The sequence below is a fragment of the Plasmodium knowlesi genome (genome assembly GCF_000006355.2).
Source record: "Plasmodium knowlesi strain H genome assembly, chromosome: 12".
Classification (NCBI taxonomy): domain Eukaryota; phylum Apicomplexa; class Aconoidasida; order Haemosporida; family Plasmodiidae; genus Plasmodium; species Plasmodium knowlesi.
Genome location: NC_011913.2, coordinates 2,546,816 through 2,564,509, shown reverse-complemented (window position 1 = coordinate 2,564,509; position 17,694 = coordinate 2,546,816). Strand labels below are relative to the sequence as shown.

Genomic DNA, 17,694 nt, shown 5'->3' with positions numbered 1-17,694 from the left:
TTTATGTTTATTTATTATTTTTTTTTTTTTTTTTTCTTTTTTTCTTTTTACTTCGTTTCATTGGGTTTAACTATTTTTTTAATTTTTTTTTTTTTTCTACCATTGTAATGATTGAAATTTTTTTTTTTTTTTTTTGTTTTCGCAACTTTAATTATTTCTTTTGTTTATTCCATCTTTTATGCACGCACTTGTGCAAATTTGCAAAATTCCGTTGTTGCAATTACTCTCTGGGCGCAGTTCAAACGAAGGGGAGATATGTGTGTAACAAAATTGCAAAGTAAAAAGGAAAAAAAAAAAAAAAAAAAAAAAAAAACTGATCATTTTTTTCTAAATCAATTCAATTCGTGGAACACCTATATGCACTTTGTAGAAAGTGAATATACAACTGCAAACAATGGAAAATGCATGAGTTAAAATTACACACATGTTCTCCCAACGGTTGACGCACGTTTTTTTCTTTTGCAAAAATGAACACTTTGTTCAAACGTTGACGTGCATATATATACATTTTTTTTTTTTAAATTAACAGATTATGCAGGTGCATAAGTCTTACATTGGAAAAATTAAAAAAAGTTGTTGGAATAAATTAACCACATTTTTGTAGAAATTATGAGCAGAGTTAATGTTATTTTCGCTTCTCCAGTCACAGTTCTGCTAGACGCCAATTTTTTCCCCCCCCCAATTTTCTACACTGCAAAATGTTTTAGCACAATGTGTTATTTGCACAGCCATTTATTTTTCTCGCCCATTCGTTGTAGAAATATGCGCCCATGCGCTGGAAGTGGAAGAAGTAAAAACGCGAATATTCCGCGTTCGTAACCATTGCAATAGGGAGGAAAATGCGTTGCCGATGTCAGGAAAGTGCTAGCAACACGTGGCAACGGTCTGCTGAGCCATTGCAACAGTGTCCATTTTCGTTGCTGTAAAAATTGTAATTCAATACATTTATCAAGTTTCTCTGTTTCAAAAGAAAACAACAACAAAAAAGAATAAAATTAAAAAAATTGAATGACAGGAAAAAGGTGTAAGAGATTCAAAGAAAAATATTTCTATGCATCATTTTTCCACTGGTATTAAACCCGCACAAATGGGGGTATTTTATATTTAGTCCATTTGACCCACGTTCCTCCATTCGCTTTGCAGCCATTTCTTTTTATGCGATATTAGCCAATTTCATGAATGAAAAAAAAAAAAAATAAGTTCATAGCTACATTCTGCCCTTTGCAACTTCTTGCCTGTGCGCGTCTACTTTGTTGTACATTTACTCCTTTTTGGATAATTTTATCAATTTGTTCTCATAAAAGAGAAAATTTTCGTTGACAGAAGTTTCAACAGAATAGTGCATTTTTTTTTTTTTTTTTTTTTTTTTTTTTTTTTTTACTTCCTTTTAATGCTGCAGATAACAGAACGAATGAGAGAATTGGAAAAATGCTCGTCGTGTGGAAACAATGAAAATCCTACAACTTCATCTATTTGGAGTTCCAAAATGTTGGCAAAATATAGGTTGCCCTTTCCCCCGTTTGATGCTTTTCCATTATTGTGTAGTGAGCTGCTAACCGATCACTTTCTCGAGTTATTTCTTTTCATTAAATTTTCTCAAAATGGGGCATTTTGTGAAAGTGAAAAATGTTAACATTACTGTTGCGTTTGTCGCTCCTATTCGCAGTTAAAGGTGACCCCCCTTGTTCTATTCTTAACATAAATATACATTTGTATGTGTTCCTTCTAGGAGAGTGCAGCGTTTGACTTAAAATGCTAAGACGGAAATCGGGGTTGATGGGAATAGCTGAACTGGGAAGTTGCCATAAATGCGTGCACACCTACACGAATATGTGTGCATATATATGTGGAACGCTGTGCCCCCCCCTTACAAGATAAGTGCTGAACGGTTAGTAACCCCCACCTCGCCATACATGGAATCGTTTTACACTTACTACCAGATCGGTAACAAGAAACATCGTTGCACCTGTTTTGGTTTTTCTCCATTTTCAGAAATGACTTTTCGCGTTGGTTTTAATTTCTTTTTAACTAACTGTGTTGATGTGTTCTTGCAAGTACCATAATTAGCACTGATTGTTGTAGTTGACGTGGTTGATAGATCATCGCAAAGTGCACCTGCCCATATGCAATGTACAAGTGCTTGCACATTTATTTTATTTATTTATTTCTTTTTTTTTTTTTTTTTTGCACTTCTCTGCTGTTGTTAGTACGTGGGAAAATTCGCCAAGTGTGCAAAAGAGGGGGGGAAAATCCCTTAATTTGCAGCTACTCCATGCATTGGCGTAATGGTAAACAGGAGAGCACCAATTTTTAACTTCCTCACCATTCTGTTAAAATGGGTAATATGAAATATATGTGCTCTTCTTCTTTTTTTTTTTTTTTTTTTTTTTTTTTACTCTATTTAATGGTTGTACTAAGCGAAGGAACGGTGTAAAGGCTTCTGAACTGATTTCTACGGATCTGAATTAATCTGACTTGTGGGTCTTCCTACTTTAAAAAAAATTAGGAAAAAATGAAAGGGAAAGCATCTTAAAATAAGGTGTGCAAAGCGAAGATTTAAGCCATAAACAGGTGTGCTCTTTGATCTTGTCCTCTATTTCAGTTGGATCGAACTTCTATATAATGAAGGCGAAACGTACATTTTTCCATAGAGTTAAATACATTTCCCCAAGAAAAAAAAAAATGTAAAGCGGCCATTCGATATATGGTACATTTATACTTAATATCTGGGAGATAGTAACACGTGGATGAACAAATCAACCACTCGGATGGGGCAATCTTCTATGAACTTCTTCTTTCGCATAAGTACGATGGGTTTGACAAATTGGTGTAGAGCCATAAAAGTGTAATGTAGAACTTCACCCTCATGCCTTTTTCGAAGACGAAATTTTAAATAAATTTTTTTTTTCCTCTTTACTAAAGGTCTGAATAATTTATGACAAGGAAAAAAGTCTAATAATTAATAATGTACAAAGATGAGTATGTGTCCGGATATGCTCTGTAGAACATATCCTATACAAGTTCAGGGTAAAAAGAAAATGGTGTGGTAATAATTGATAGGATTTTACCATCCACCAGGTTTATTCCCCCCAAAAATGGACAAACATATGGGGTATATTTAAACATGGGTGAATAAACACACCCGTGCGGAATATGCGGGATAATAAATTAAAAAAAAAACTTACAAATGATGGAAGTTACGAAAGAGAAGTTAACTTCCCCTCCTTCTCGATAAATGATTAACATATCATTTCAGCGCACTGATAAAAGTACTGAGATGACTTGGCCTCAAAATTAACTACTGCGACTCAAAATCAAGGTGCGCACAATCATTTGGCCATAATCATCTTTGTCACATCTCCCCTCGGGTGAAGTGCACATTTGGCATACAATGCTGTGGTTGAAGTATTTACCACATATGGAAAAGTATAGGCTACGCGCGTGTAATGTCGATTTGTGTGAGTCTGCGTCTTTTCAGGTTAAATTGAATCAATTCTATTCGAAATGGATAAACGAAGAAGTGTCCTATATGGTTCAAAATTTTCTGGAATAAATTCCGAGTCCATCCAAGGAGTACCATCACCCTCCTGCTGGACTTCACCTTCTAGTGCTAATTATTCGCTCTGTTAGGGCGCAAAGGGGCATCTTCTGTGTATGCCCATGTGAAAATGGATTATAAAATGGTTGAATTTGCGGGGTCCCTCTAAACCTGCTACACTGTTCATATGGAATTATTCTCGAATGATCGTGGTGTTAGAATGTTAGGGGGAAATCCAAATATTTATGATATCACAAAAATTTAGCTAGCGCACTGAATGCGTGGCTTCAAATAAAATCAAGTTCATCTAATGGGAGTGGTGATGAATCTACATACTAATTTCCTTTTAATTGTTAAAAAAATGTTGTTACGAAGTTCGGCAGATAAAATGGTACGGACTGCTTGTGATAATTCCATCTCGTTCCCTTTTACAAAAAAAAAAAAAAAAAGAAAAAAAAAGGTATCACTTATAATGATGGAAAATTGTTTACAATTTTATTCATCCAACATGTCTCTACAACGGAATCATTGGTAAGCATTATAATCATTGGCCTGATAATAATTTCCAACATCATTCAAGGAATTCATGTTCCCCATGCTTTCAGAACTATTCTGATTTTCGCTCATAAGGACGGTATTAAAATTATCAGTTTGGTCTGGAATGTAATAATTTGTGCAATCATGTTGGTTATATATATGGACTTCATTATTTTGCGCTGTCTTATCTGGGGAGAAATAATTCCCATCATCTTGGTTCAAAATATCAGGGGGATAAACGGTGGGGTATGGACTGATATTCCTCACAGCATTCTCACTCATGTTCATTTTCACGTTCGGAATGATAGGATCAAGAGGTGTGTCCAAATTGGATTTTGCATTATTGTGTGTTCTCAAAATAGGAACTTCGTTGTTGGATCTTATGCCTGTGGTGGAAGAATCTTCATTAAGCGAAGTGAAAAAGAGCGGAACATTTCCTTCGTCGTTCATATGGTGTAGATTTTGTTCAGGCTTTGTGTCTTCGAATATTGTAGAGGATTGCATCCCAGCGTTAGCAAAGTGATGGTTTTCATCAAAATGCGATGTTTTATCATTCGGGACGAACTGATTAGGGAAGGAACTCCCCCCATAGTTATTTCTGTTTAAAATGAAACTCAAATTGTCGCACTTGATCATTAGCGGTTTGTTACTTTTTATTTTATTTTTAATTAAATTTTTGTAGAAAATGTCTTTTTTGGATAAGAGGTGGAAAATATTCTTCACGTCATTTGCGTCTCGTACACCAATACCCATGTGGCTATTGCCATGGCTGATGTAACTGCTCCTCTCTGATTTGCAATTGAATGCGCTGTTTCTGTACTCCCCTTCAAACGGGATAATTGCCAACTGACTGAGTTCCCTCCCCTTGGACAACTGCTCATCCTGTTGGATCAATTCATCATTCGATATGGCAGTGTGCAGGGGGGTGACTCCCTCCTCATTTTTCTCTAACTGGTATGCGCTTTGCTTCTTTTGGTTGGATTTCTCCGGGGCAAACTCATTTAAGGAGTTCGATATGGCGCCTTCATCGTTGCCATTAACAAAGTTGTAATAGCTCTTTTCAATTTCGGTAATTTTTTTTTTTTTTTTTTCTTTCGTTATTTCTTGAGAATTTTCTTCCAACTTTCTCTTTCCTTTTGGACAGAGATTAAAATGACATGACTCATCAGAAAAATTATCTTCACTTTTTCCCCCTGAGTGGTGTACTTTACCTCTCTTGTTCGAAGACGTTGAAGGGAGATCGCTTAATAATTCAACACTATCAAATGATTTCAATTCTTCAAAATTTCTTTTGGAGCATTTGCGATTTAAAACTTGTTCCCCTTGATCATTTTCCGCGTTCATTATTTTGGCAGCTGTGCGTGGTTGCTATGAATGGCCAATTAGGGGTTTCGTCAATTTTACTTCTTGGCGACTTTTTTTTTTTCTTCTTTTTTTTTTCCTGATTTTATACGTTTTTGGTAACCTTATGTTCGTGTACAGATATATGCACGTAGGTATTTACATAGTTGTCAATCTCCACGTTGGTGAAATCCCCCCCTGCAGAAATGATCGCCTTGGTGAAAGTTAATGGGCATCGTTGGGTTGTCACTGCGGGATGGAGTTGTTCACAGTTGTTTTGGCTACGTGTTGAGTAGCTGCTTTGGCAGTGAATTTATGCGGTTCCTTTAACTAGGTACTGTCAGGGTTACTTTGACTGATAAAATGTCACGTTTTTTTATATTAGTCCATCACCTTGCTACTTTTTTTCTAAATGTCCTCGTCGCGCGGACAACACTTACAGGTGCAGCAAATCGATCGGCAGTTGTATTGCGCGATGTTCGCAAGCTTCCTTGGCACTCCCTCTAACCATGAGCAGTTTGCGAATGTATTTTTTTTTTTCAAGTTAAAGACCTGTATATCTTCCCCTCCTGCATTGCTAATTTGTTACAGTGTATGCACCGCGATAATTTTTGTGTTGCTTTTTTCTTTTTTTTAAAAAAGTGAACAATTCGCAATTTTGTTTTTTTTTTTTACACTCGGCACGGTTACTACATAGTGCCCATTTCGTTCGAAAACGTCGAAAACAAAAGGGAAATATTAACAGGTGAAGAAATGAAAAAGGGATGAAAAAGAAAAAATATATTTCCGCAATCGTGTTTCCTATATAATGCTGTGTAAACCTTATATACTTTTAAGAGAGCAACACCAGAGTTAATAATTTTGTCTGTTCCTTTGTTCGTCCGTTTGGTGTTTTTTTTTTTTTTTTTTTTTTTTAAATTTGTGGTTTTGAAGATTGCAATCTTCATTTTGAGGTCATCAACAATGTGGCCATTAAAATTACGTTATCTTTAGTGGAGTTTTGTTTAACTCTTCATCAGAACATTTTATCGGAGGGTTGGAAGAAGGCAACTGTGGAGATAAACGAATGCGGAACTGCCCATATACACATGTTTGTTGAAAAATATTTTTTTTTCTGCGTTCTTTTTGCCCAACCTACTCACCCACAGACATGAGACTTATCTTCGCCTTCACATGAACATGCCGAAATTCTATTTTACACACGAAGGGGAGCAACACAGAGGAATAACTGACATTTTGTGTTTTCCCCTTTTTCGCAAAATGATAAGGGGGTAACAAACCCAGCTATACGTTGTCGTGTCGACTTCAATTCGAAGTGAAGTTCACGGCATATCATGTACCGCTGTCCTTCCTTTAAAGCGCGTCAGCGGCGGAACTGCTCAACTTAAAAGGACAGGCATTATATGATCACCACGTTAGGGAAAATTTTTCCTCATCATAATTTAAAAAAAAAAAAAAAAAAAAAAAAAAAAGTTCACACGAAATGTGCCAGTACGTGATAATGTTGATAGGTCGGACACCTCTTCTCTACTTTCATCCCCATACTTGCCACGAAAAGCAGTATCTTCCACGAACCTGTGCCTAGGAGAGACGAAATTATGCCCTCCTATGGCACTATGATCGGATCCAGGCCATGCAGCCAAAACGTACGTAAAAAAAAAAAAAAAAAAAACTGGTGAACCTCAAAGCGCGTTACGGCACATATCACTCCGTGCTGCTATCACCAGATTCATCAGACTGCAGTATGTTCAAATCGTCGTGCAAGTTTTTGAAACGAGATTCATACACAGTGTTACCAACACGGATACAAATTCGATTCACATAAATGCAAAATTCGTCATTTTCTGGGGTTGAACTTGAGCTTAAATTATTATCCTCCACAATCTTCTCAATGTCTGGCCAAAAGGTATCCCTTACATTCAGTTGGCTTTCTTCAAGCAGTGGTTCCAAATTGATGTCCGTGTATGCCAAGGAAAGGTGACATACCCTATTGGCATATTGGTTAGTGAGTCCAAATTTATCCAAAACTTTTTCTATTTGTTTTAATAAAATATCTAAATGAGTTTCTTGTTGATCGGAGGGTACAGAATATGCACAAAAGTATTTCGTGTGCTTATGGCTTCGGTAGAGATCCACAGAATTTTTAAAAAAAAGGTGAAAACTGTGAAGGGGGAAATGCAAAATGAGAAGCATTGGACACGCCTTCATAAAATGTATAAATGCTTCTCTTTCATGTGCTGGTTCTATCTAACAATTATTGCTCCATAGAACAGAGGTGCGTAAATGGAGGTGGAGGTTGTTAGACCATTTTTGTTATTTATGCATGTACCCCTTTATAGTTAAGCAATGAAGTGCAAACTAAATGATGCAGAAAGTTTGATGACTCAAAGCAGACATGCGTCAGACTTACCAACTCTGCGTTTGGAGCTCTTCCCTTATCTTCGTAAGGAAGGAAGTAATCATGTGCTTCTTAATTTGCACTGGATCCGATATTGTAATGTGTATGTCATTTTTAAAATCTTTTTTGTTACTTTCCCCTTTTGTCTTTTTCCTACATTTGTTTAATTCTTCCAGCTTGTAGAAGACATGCTTAGATGCTTCCTCTGCGTTTAATTCTTCTCTCTGGTTAATGTGTGGGTTAGTTGCCTTCTCCTCATCTTTGCTTATGGCAAGTTGTTTTTCTACGAGTTTTTGGAGAAGCTCAAAACAAGCCTGGGATTTTTTTCTCACGTGGTCGTTGGTCTTAACTGGGATTCCGTATTGGAAAAAAGGTGAAAGAGTTACAAATTAGTTCATGTGAATACACACATGCGTACTTTCGCATATGTCAAGGTTCGTCCGTGTTGGTCAAACCACGTATGAGAAGAACGGGGAGGGTTAATCTTTTGGATATACGCTCCTTTTGCCACCGCAGTAGTCGACGCTTCTTCCAGTTAGCTAACCTGGTATGTAAATGTATGAGTTGAAATCTCCTTGGTTTAGCATTTTTAAGCATTTCACTTATATATATATATAGTTTTTTTTTTTTTTTTTCTTTTGCCTCCTGACATGTGGTCTCCCTCCCTGCCTACACCTTTGTTACAAATGGCGGGGAGGAGGGGATCAACTAGGGGGGTGAAGAAACCAAAGGGAAAACGAAAATTGTTAGAAAAACGCTGCAATGTTGTATCAATCCTGTTGTGTTTTATTTCGGCTGGTATGATAATGACGTAGTGCAGCCCATGTGCGTTATGGATAATATGAATTTGCGCGGGGCAAAATGGCGGCAAAATTGCGGAACACCTGGAACACATCAACAGTTTTTTGCAGCCTTGCGTGAATGTACATCTATGTTTCTCTTCCTTCATGATGTAGAGGACATACACAAATTTTAATATCCAAGAGAGGGAAATGTTTTTCCCGAATTTCGTATAACTTAGTGTGAGCCATTTTTACCATGCAACCACCCCGCGGAGTAAGTACAGAATTTGCACCTTCGCCCCCACAACCGCTACACAACTGCAACATCTACGGGGTAACTAGTTTCCCTTTCCCCCCTTTTCCTTTTTTTTTTTTTTTTAATTCCAGTTCCAGGACACCTCCACGAAATATGCGCGTCCTGACTCCCTCCCTTTACATATATGCATTTTTTATTTTTTGTGTTAGATTCAAATGTGGGAACAGAACAACAGTTGCGAGCGCCATACGCGCGTCGTACGATATGCCCCCCAAGGAGTTGCGCGTAGGAGACATGCTCAAAAAAACCTCACAGCCTAATTGTAATTACCGGACCAGGGGAAAATGTAGGAAGTTCTTTTTTGTCTGGAAATTGGACAAAATGAGAGATGCACATTTGGGGGTTCAGGCGAAGAGAAGGAAGAACCACCTTCGTAGCGGGTCAGCTACGTATGAAGCATCATTGGGGGAGCACCAACTGAAGGGGAAAAGAAAAGAATCTGCTACTAACGTAGAAAAGGAGAAAAAGGAGAAAGAGCAACAAGAAGAGCGACTACCCGTGCCAAAGGTGGGTAATAAAATGCCAGAGAAAAAGCCTGACTGGTTCCATGTTCCAGCACCCACAGGAAAAAAATATAACAAACTAAAAGAAGATTTGAAGAAATTAAAGTTACACACAGTTTGCGAAGAAGCTCAGTGTCCGAACATAGGAGAATGTTGGAATATTGGGACGGCAACAATCATGTTGTTAGGTGACACATGCACAAGGGGATGTAAGTTTTGCTCCATAAAAACATCGAGCAAACCTTTGGCACCAGATGCTAATGAACCTTTTAATACAGCAAAAGCTATATGCGAGTGGGATATCAATTACGTCGTTTTGACTTCGGTAGATAGGGATGACTTACCAGATGGGGGAGCTAGCCATTTTGCAAAAACTATTGAACTTATAAAATTTTCTAGACCAGAAATTCTCATCGAATGTTTAGTTTCTGATTTCCAAGGAAATGTAGATTCCATTCGCAAGCTTGCCAATAGTGGCATGGAAGTTTATGCACACAACATTGAAACAGTTAGGAGGTTACAAAAGTTTGTGCGTGATAGAAGAGCAAATTATGAACAGTCACTACGGGTTCTAAAAATTGCAAAGGAAATCAATCCCATGTTGTATACCAAAACAAGCATCATGTTAGGGTTAGGAGAGACTAAGGAGGAGGTTCTTGAAGCAATGTCAGATGTAAGACAGCACAATATAGATGTGATAACATTTGGTCAATATTTACGGCCGACGAAGAATCACCTTAACGTTGTCGAATATGTCTCTCCACAAATGTTTGATTTTTACAAAGAGGAAGGGATGAAAATGGGGTTCAAGTACATAGCCAGTGGGCCCCTGGTTCGATCCTCTTACAAGGCCGGCGAATATTTTATGAAAAGTCTCGTCGAGCAACGAAGGGGCGCCAAGACGCATGCGCAGGGGTGACGTTAGGAAGGTTTCAGGAAGGGGGAGAAAACCATGTTGGGGCTAATTAGGCATTTTATCGGGTTGGTTAAAAACAAACAAGAAAAAAAAAAAAAAAAATTTGAAGTATGCCCAGTTAGGCTCTTTTTCCTAGAATCACTTGAGGGAAAAAGGGGTAGTTTAAAAAAAAAAAAAAAAAAAAAAAGAATTTCCATCATCCTGTTTGCACACGTCACAGGCGTGCCACTGGTTGGGTGAAACTCGTGGTCTCCCCTAATCCATTCGGCACATTGGCGGTATCCGTGCTGGTTTAGCGTCCACTTGGGTGGTATCCCTTTTGGCCATTTTGACAAACCATATTTAACACACCATATTGACGTCTATTTGTATGTGCAACATTTAAATCAAACAAAATTGCAACCCTCTCGAGGGTCACCTCATCTTAATTGGTGACTAACCCATGGAGCGCATATCCAAATATTCACACTGGCAAGCACGTTCTGCTGGTCTACTGAGGGATTCTCTCCCTATGACTGCTTTGTTTGCTAGGTCTGGATGAACTCCTGAATGACGATAGACTTCTCCGAGATCTGTCTGATGTCTGGGCGCTTCAAAAGAAGCGCTTTGATTTTTTTAAGCGAAATTCTGCAAGCCTTATTTGCATCGTCCTTTCCATCAAGGGAACGAAACGGCGAATACTCATCACTGGAATCCTCTTCATCATCGTCCCGCAAAAGGGCATTGGTAATTTTGGTGACTTGAACTAGCCAATTCTTATTTTGATCATTTAGCAATAAATTATAGTTACTTTTAAGTTGGTGAATTCTTCTCTTCAAAATATCTACATCATCTGTCATCAGGTTGATAATTTCTTCTAAGCGTGGCATGGGACAAGTACCTCCCACCCCACTATCACCGCCCTCTCTGTTCATATGAAGGTCGTCCAGTTGATGCAGAATCAAGGAAGAGTTACTAATAAACGTATTGAATATATGTTCGTTGTGTAAATATGTATTGGTTTGGTTCATGAGGAAAGATAAAATTTTGGAGTCTAATTTCTGCAATATCTTGCTGCACAAAATTTGAAAGAGGTCATCTGGGAGGCATTTTTTCATCTTAAAAAGATTGCTGAGGATGTACTCATGAAAAATATTATTCGTTGAGAATAAATTATATATTCTGATAGAAATGAAATGGTAAAATGCATCTAGGAAGTTATTCATCATTTTTTTTTCCAGTTGCTTGAAGCTCGAAATGGTTTCTTTCAAATATTTCTTGTATTGAAAATTGGATAGGAACTTATTTATCGAGCAAAAGGACACGTAGAGCAGACACGTATTGCTGCATTCGCCTATCAGATCGTTTATGTTGTTCCAGTGGTGTCTAAATTCTTCCTTGACGATGAGAAGTAGCTCCTTCACCACTTGATGGAGGTACTCTTCCACAAAGCGGTCGCAGGGAGGAGTGTAGCTTCCTTCGTAGGTACTCTCTTCGTGGGTGTTCCTTCCGCCCCCTTCTGCGTGATGAAACAGAGCTATTCTCCCTGTAACCTTCTTCAGCAACTCTGTAAAAATATGGACATATTCATTTACGCAGTCCTCCTCCTCAAGAATGATTTTGTTCTTCAACTTGATACAACAGCTGTTGGCGGCCATGTCTTTCAAAATATCAACGAGGAATTCCTTTTCTATTAGTAGAAAAAAATTTCTCATGTGGACCCCTTTCACCTCACTCGGCCCGTCTACCCTTGATTTGAGCAGTTCATGTATGCTGCGTTCATTTGATTCGTGCGCTCCTGTACCGCTATTTACACCGGTAGATATATTGGCAGCTGCACTTGTAACTACACCCAGATCTTCGTCGTGGTTACCACTTCCGATGTTGCTTTGCTTCTTTTCCGCTCCGGGTGCGAATCTATCCACATCTAAGATGCGCACAAAAGTGTTGTTCAGAAAGTCGTCCAGCAAATGCTTGCTGTTAATCTCGTCATATAACATCCATTTTTTGTACAGCATCAATACGTGGTGTATGAAATTTAAAAATGCCTTTTTTATTTCACTCTTACATTCTTCCACGTGGTACAACTGGATAAAGTAGGCGCATCTGCTTAGTATGTACAACCTGCACTCGTTGATTATTTTAAAATTTAACTTCCTTATTACTTGTTCGCAGTTTGTTATATCGTATAAGATGCGCTCCTTCTCCTCGCTACTCATCCTACTGTACGTGTTGTAAAGGCTTTTTATGTCTATCTTGTCTTCATCCTGTTCCTTGTCCTCAGAGGTGAAGTAGACGCCTCCGGGTGAGGGAGAGAAACCCTCTTGGCAGCTTAACCCTTGCATAATTTGAGGATCTCCACTGGAGCGACCAGCACGGTATACATCACTATGCTCATCGCTATGTTCATCGCTATGTTCATCGCTCCTTTTGAATGTACCTTCATTGCAACCCTGACCACTACAGAGGAATGCATCGTGCAACGCCTGACCCAGCATCACACTGCCCTTAAATTCCCCCCCCTCATGGATGAACCTCAGGAATATCTTCAATATCGTGTTGCTAATCACGCACTGGTAGAACAGGTACTTTAATCCCCATTCCGGTTTGTCAATTTTGAAAAGTGGGCTCTTCTCATTTTGGAAGAATGATCTAAAAAATGTGATTATGCAGCTAGCCATTTTATCGACAAATTTCATGCTGCAGTCACATTTATGATGAGAAAAATTATTTCGTAGGTTATTTCCCCCCTTTAAATAGTCGTCAATTTTTTCTATCAAATTCCAGCTAATTAGTGTGTGCACAAATTCGTGACTTTCCTTTTGGAGAAGCGAAATGTACGTACTGTCGAAGATGACGGCACTTTTTATTTTTTCCTGTAGTGATTCCGCCTTGTTCTCATTAGGGTTATTCCATAAAGGGATATTACTTTCATTGATTTGAGTGATATTTTCGTGGGGGGGTCCATTTCCATACGATCTTTTCTCCGGGTTTATGGGGAATTCCTGTTCGGCGTTGAATGAGTACTCATCATCACCGTCAGGAAAATCGTTTAGGAGTTGCTCCAGTGTGTTTGTTAAAACGTTGGAAATGTTATTACCCCACGAAATGCTAGACAGTAAGAACTGTGTTCTACTCATATAATATTCAGTCAATATGGGGATAAAGAATTGAATCCCCTTAGTAATTTGTTCCTTTCCATTTTTTTTAAATAAGTGAAACTTCCTAGTAATATCCAAAATTATACTCAGCGTTTCATCATAATTTCTGCTGACTGTACATTTCTTTGCGTAATCAAGTCTCATTAAACTATTTTTTAAAAGTATTATGTACTCCTTCTGCTTAACCAATTTCTGTATCATTTTCATTTCGCTTATCATATGTTCAATGGCATTAGAACTTCCTTCTGTTTCTGTTTGTAAAATTCTATTTTTTGCCAACTCCTTTTTGATTGAGTAAATCTTAGACAAATTTTCTCTTCGTATTCTTAATTCGTTCTCTGCATTATTTTCCAATTTTCCGTTTATCTGCTTAATTTCGTTTTGACTCTCACTAATATACGTGTCGATTGTTCTATATACCTCCTGTATGTCCATATCTTTTAACTTGTCATGTTTTAAGATGGTACTTAGTACAGTTATTTTTTCTTCACAATTTTTTATATTTTTATTTTCCTTTATGGTGAACTCTATATCACTATCACTTGTGAATTCGTCCGGCCAATCTTCTTCTGCAGGAAGGTGGTTACTACTATTTTTATAATAATTTGGGGGAAGCTCTTTAATGACATTCCTCCTCTTTGTCTTTTTTAACTTCCTCCTTAGGAATTCTAACAGAATTTTTTTGATTTCTTCCTTTTCCTCCCTTTTATGAGTTATTTCCTTTTTTCCATTATATGAATGTAGGGCATTTTTTAAAATATTTTCTATTTTGTTCTTTTTCTCTTCCTCATGGTCCACTTTGCGTTCCTTCTTCCCGTGCAGTCTTTCCTTCCGATCGAAGTAACTTGCTATGAACATTTTTTCTTTCTTTGGTGTTTTACAGATGTTTTTGTGGCTCTACCGTTTTGTATGCATATTTCGCTTGAAGAGGATTCCCTTGAAATTGATAATGTGTCTAATTTTTTGGGCGCGCTTCGAAGGTGCCTAACATATTTCGCAGTTCAGCCACGTTGTCACATGCATATGCCGATGGGCCCCCTTATCTTCTTATTGTGTTGCAGGAAAGGGGGCGTATAAAAGGGACGGCTACTGTGACGATGGTCGATTACGGGCTCCTTTCCATATTGGAAGAAGGGTTCATTTCTTTTTTCTTCATTTAGGTGGAGTGGTGGCCTTAAATTGGGGACTACACCTTTCCATGTATCATGAAAGCGCTATGTAAGCACTATGCCTACTGAATAAAATGAAATTAAAAAAAAAAAAAAAAATCATTCACGGAACGTTGGGGCAGCAAAAAGTACCCACCTTCTTATATTGTGTGAAGCCGCATAGCTCCATGGGCTAGGGGGGGATTTTTTTTTTTTTTTTTTTTTTTTTCTGCTCCATTTTGGATTTCCTCTTTGCCCCTTTTTCAATCAAGTCGCCTCCATCCCGGTGTTCACAAATTAGAAGAAATATATGCATATATGAAAAAGAGCTAGTGGGATATAACCCGTATTGACAACTTCGGTTTATTCTCTCACGCATTCGTTATAGCACCCTTTTTCTTGGCAGTGCAAGTCCTGTAATGATACATATGCGCGGTGAACCGTCGCTCACACTTTGCGTATATTTCCAAAGCACCCCATTGGGCGAAGAAGCACGCACATGGGAAGTGAATAGCAGAGAATGCCCCTAATACGTCAGTGGTGATTTTTACAAATCCTTTTAATTGTTGTTACTTTGATGCTTGGTTACATAACTCTTTTTTTTTTTTTTTTTTTTTTTTTTTTTTTTGTGCCAATTTGTTCTCAAATGGCTAGCCCTTCTGTTTGTGTTCCATGCGTGGAGGCCACAGAATAAAATCACTGCCGCACGACTGTCATCTATCCTGAAAGTTTAGGCTGCCTAGAATTGGTGGCTTATTTTTTGAATACATTTCCCGTAATGAAGTTATATACCCCTTCATTTTGTTTATCCTTCAGGAGGAATAATTAATAATGTCTACATTTTTGCTAGTTAAGCATAGTTAAAAAAAAAAAATAATAAAGGGGGTTCAATCTCCTTCGCATGTTATCTTTATGGAAGTTTAATATTAGCATTAAGTGAATGTTGCCAAGTCACTGAAATTGTGCTTGTCATTTTTTTTTTTTTTTTTTCCCCTTTCCAACATTGTATATTATTTCTTTTTTTTCTTTTTTTTCCTGCACGTGAAAAAATGATAGAATTATTTGGCCCACTGGCTTTAGTGTTCACGCTTTTATTAGCTGTGGTTCTGGCGCACATAACCGTAGGTGCAAAAAAAAAGAAATTAATCATCGACAGAAAAGGAGAGCTGAACAATAAATACAAAATTGATTTTGATTTAATTGCGCAACAAATGAAATTTAAGAACGTAATAAATATCGATGATATAAGTCACGAGGAATTGTTAGTAATTTTGTTCACCGCCAAAAAGTTTGAATCTTTGCTAAAAAATAAGGAGGACACCAAGTTCCTGGACAATAAAGTTTTCTGTAGTATCTTCCTGGAGCCTAGTACAAGAACGAGATGTTCCTTCGACTCAGCCATTTTGAGACTGGGTTCGAAGGTGATAAATATTACGGACATGAATTCCACGTCCTTTTACAAGGGTGAAACTGTCCAGGACGCGTTTACCATTTTGGCTAAATACGTGGATGGGATTATATACCGCGATCCCTCGAATGTAAGTGAGATAAAGTGCCTTTTTTTTTGCAGCCCATTTGTTTCGGCCGGTTTGTGTATAAACGCAAATGATAGTTAAAAGAAAATGGCCGCTTATAGTTGCTACCATTGTTGACGATATGTCAACGTTCTGTATCCACCTATGTTGCCCCCCTTGGTCGAATTCTTTTCATCGATACAATTCCTACCCATTTACATGCCTATTCATGAATATTTTATTCCCATTTTCGACAGAATAACGTGGACCTTGCCGTCGCCTCATCCGACAAGCCAATCATCAACGCAGGAAATGGCACAGGTGAACACCCAACGCAGTCACTGCTAGACTTCTACACCATATACAACTTCTTCCCACACATTTTGGAAAGAGACATAAACCAAAAAATTAATGTCGCCTTTGTCGGAGATTTAAAAAATGGAAGGACTGTCCACTCACTTAGCAAATTACTTAGCAGATATAATGTCAATTTTAACTTTATATCATGCAAGTCGCTGGACATTCCAGAAAACATTGTCCATATTATAACGAACAATTTGAAAAAGAATAATTTCTACAATGAAAATTCTATCAGAAAATTTGACAATTTGGAGAAAGGATTAAAAGACGCACATGTGATATACATGACGAGGATACAGAAGGAAAGATTTACGGACTTAAACGAGTACAATGTGTATAAGGACGCCTTCATTCTGGATAACCATGTTTTGAAGAATACCAGGATGGATGCAAAGGTGTGTACGAGAGTTTCCATGCGCCTGCAATTTTTAAGGGCGATTGTATTTAATTGAGTTTTGAAAAAAAATTAGAGAGAAGCAGAATGAGCACCTCGAGAAAAAAAAAAAAAAAAAAAAAAAGGAAAACGCTCCGTTAAGGCGCTGCCAAAATTGGGCGTACCTTTTGTAAAGCTGCCATGTTCATGCGCATTAAGTTGATGCAGAGGATGTGTATTTTCTTCCCATTGAAATATTTCACCTTTTTGACATATTTGCTCCCCTCATTTTTACCCTTTTTGCAGGTCCTACACCCCCTTCCTAGGGTTAACGAAATAAATGTGGAAGTTGATAACAACCCCAAAAGTGTGTACTTCTTGCAGGCCGAAAACGGGTTGTATGTGAGGATGGCCCTGTTGTATCTAATCTTTTCGTAAAATGGCTAGCTGTAAAAAAAAAAAAAAAAAAAAAAAAAAAAAAAAAAATGCGAAAAAGCGAAAAAAATCATGCAAAGAAAAGCATTCTCATTTTCCCTTTTCTCTCCAGAATATTCCTCTTTTTAATTTTATTCGTGGATTTTCCACAACTTAGTGGATAATTAGCTACTATGTGTGTACATCATGAACCACTTGTTTTCCTGTTTTGTGCGATTTTATGTATATGAACTGGGGCATGTAATTCAGCTTCATACGCCTTCATTCCCCCGTTTTAATTTATTTACACCGCAAGTTATTAGCAGCAGAAAATAATTCACTTTAAAAAGAAAAGCTCAACTGTTTGTGCATTTATTAAATGCTGTGAAAGTACCACAATTTTTGGGAAGGGGG

The 17,694-nt window shown here is 37.7% G+C and overlaps 5 protein-coding genes across 5 annotated transcripts; 2 read left to right on the top strand and 3 right to left on the bottom strand.

Moving 5' to 3' along the window:
- Positions 1 to 4,063: 4,063 nt before the first annotated feature.
- PKNH_1256900 (conserved Plasmodium protein, unknown function) lies at positions 4,064 to 5,419 on the bottom strand (the record flags this gene model as incomplete). Its single annotated transcript, XM_002259874.1, has 1 exon — positions 4,064 to 5,419. The coding sequence occupies one exon, from the start codon at positions 5,417 to 5,419 to the stop codon at positions 4,064 to 4,066; it is 1,356 nt and encodes a 451-aa protein (XP_002259910.1).
- A 1,701-nt stretch (positions 5,420 to 7,120) lies between these two features.
- On the bottom strand, positions 7,121 to 8,401 carry PKNH_1256800 (U6 snRNA phosphodiesterase, putative; the record flags this gene model as incomplete). The annotated part of the gene is made up of 3 exons (XM_002259873.1): positions 7,121 to 7,577; positions 7,827 to 8,163; positions 8,359 to 8,401. The coding sequence occupies 3 exons, from the start codon at positions 8,399 to 8,401 to the stop codon at positions 7,121 to 7,123; spliced, it is 837 nt and encodes a 278-aa protein (XP_002259909.1).
- A 604-nt stretch (positions 8,402 to 9,005) lies between these two features.
- PKNH_1256700 (lipoyl synthase, putative) lies at positions 9,006 to 10,334 on the top strand (the record flags this gene model as incomplete). Its single annotated transcript, XM_002259872.1, has 1 exon — positions 9,006 to 10,334. One exon carries the CDS (start codon positions 9,006 to 9,008, stop codon positions 10,332 to 10,334), a length of 1,329 nt encoding a protein of 442 aa, XP_002259908.1.
- A 524-nt stretch (positions 10,335 to 10,858) lies between these two features.
- PKNH_1256600 (conserved Plasmodium protein, unknown function) lies at positions 10,859 to 14,329 on the bottom strand (the record flags this gene model as incomplete). Its single annotated transcript, XM_002259871.1, has 1 exon — positions 10,859 to 14,329. One exon carries the CDS (start codon positions 14,327 to 14,329, stop codon positions 10,859 to 10,861), a length of 3,471 nt encoding a protein of 1,156 aa, XP_002259907.1.
- Positions 14,330 to 15,668: 1,339 nt separating this feature from the next.
- Positions 15,669 to 17,304, top strand: PKNH_1256500 (aspartate carbamoyltransferase, putative; the record flags this gene model as incomplete). The annotated part of the gene is made up of 3 exons (XM_002259870.1): positions 15,669 to 16,157; positions 16,391 to 16,888; positions 17,173 to 17,304. 3 exons carry the CDS (start codon positions 15,669 to 15,671, stop codon positions 17,302 to 17,304), a joined length of 1,119 nt encoding a protein of 372 aa, XP_002259906.1.
- Between the last annotated feature and the right edge of the window lie 390 nt (positions 17,305 to 17,694).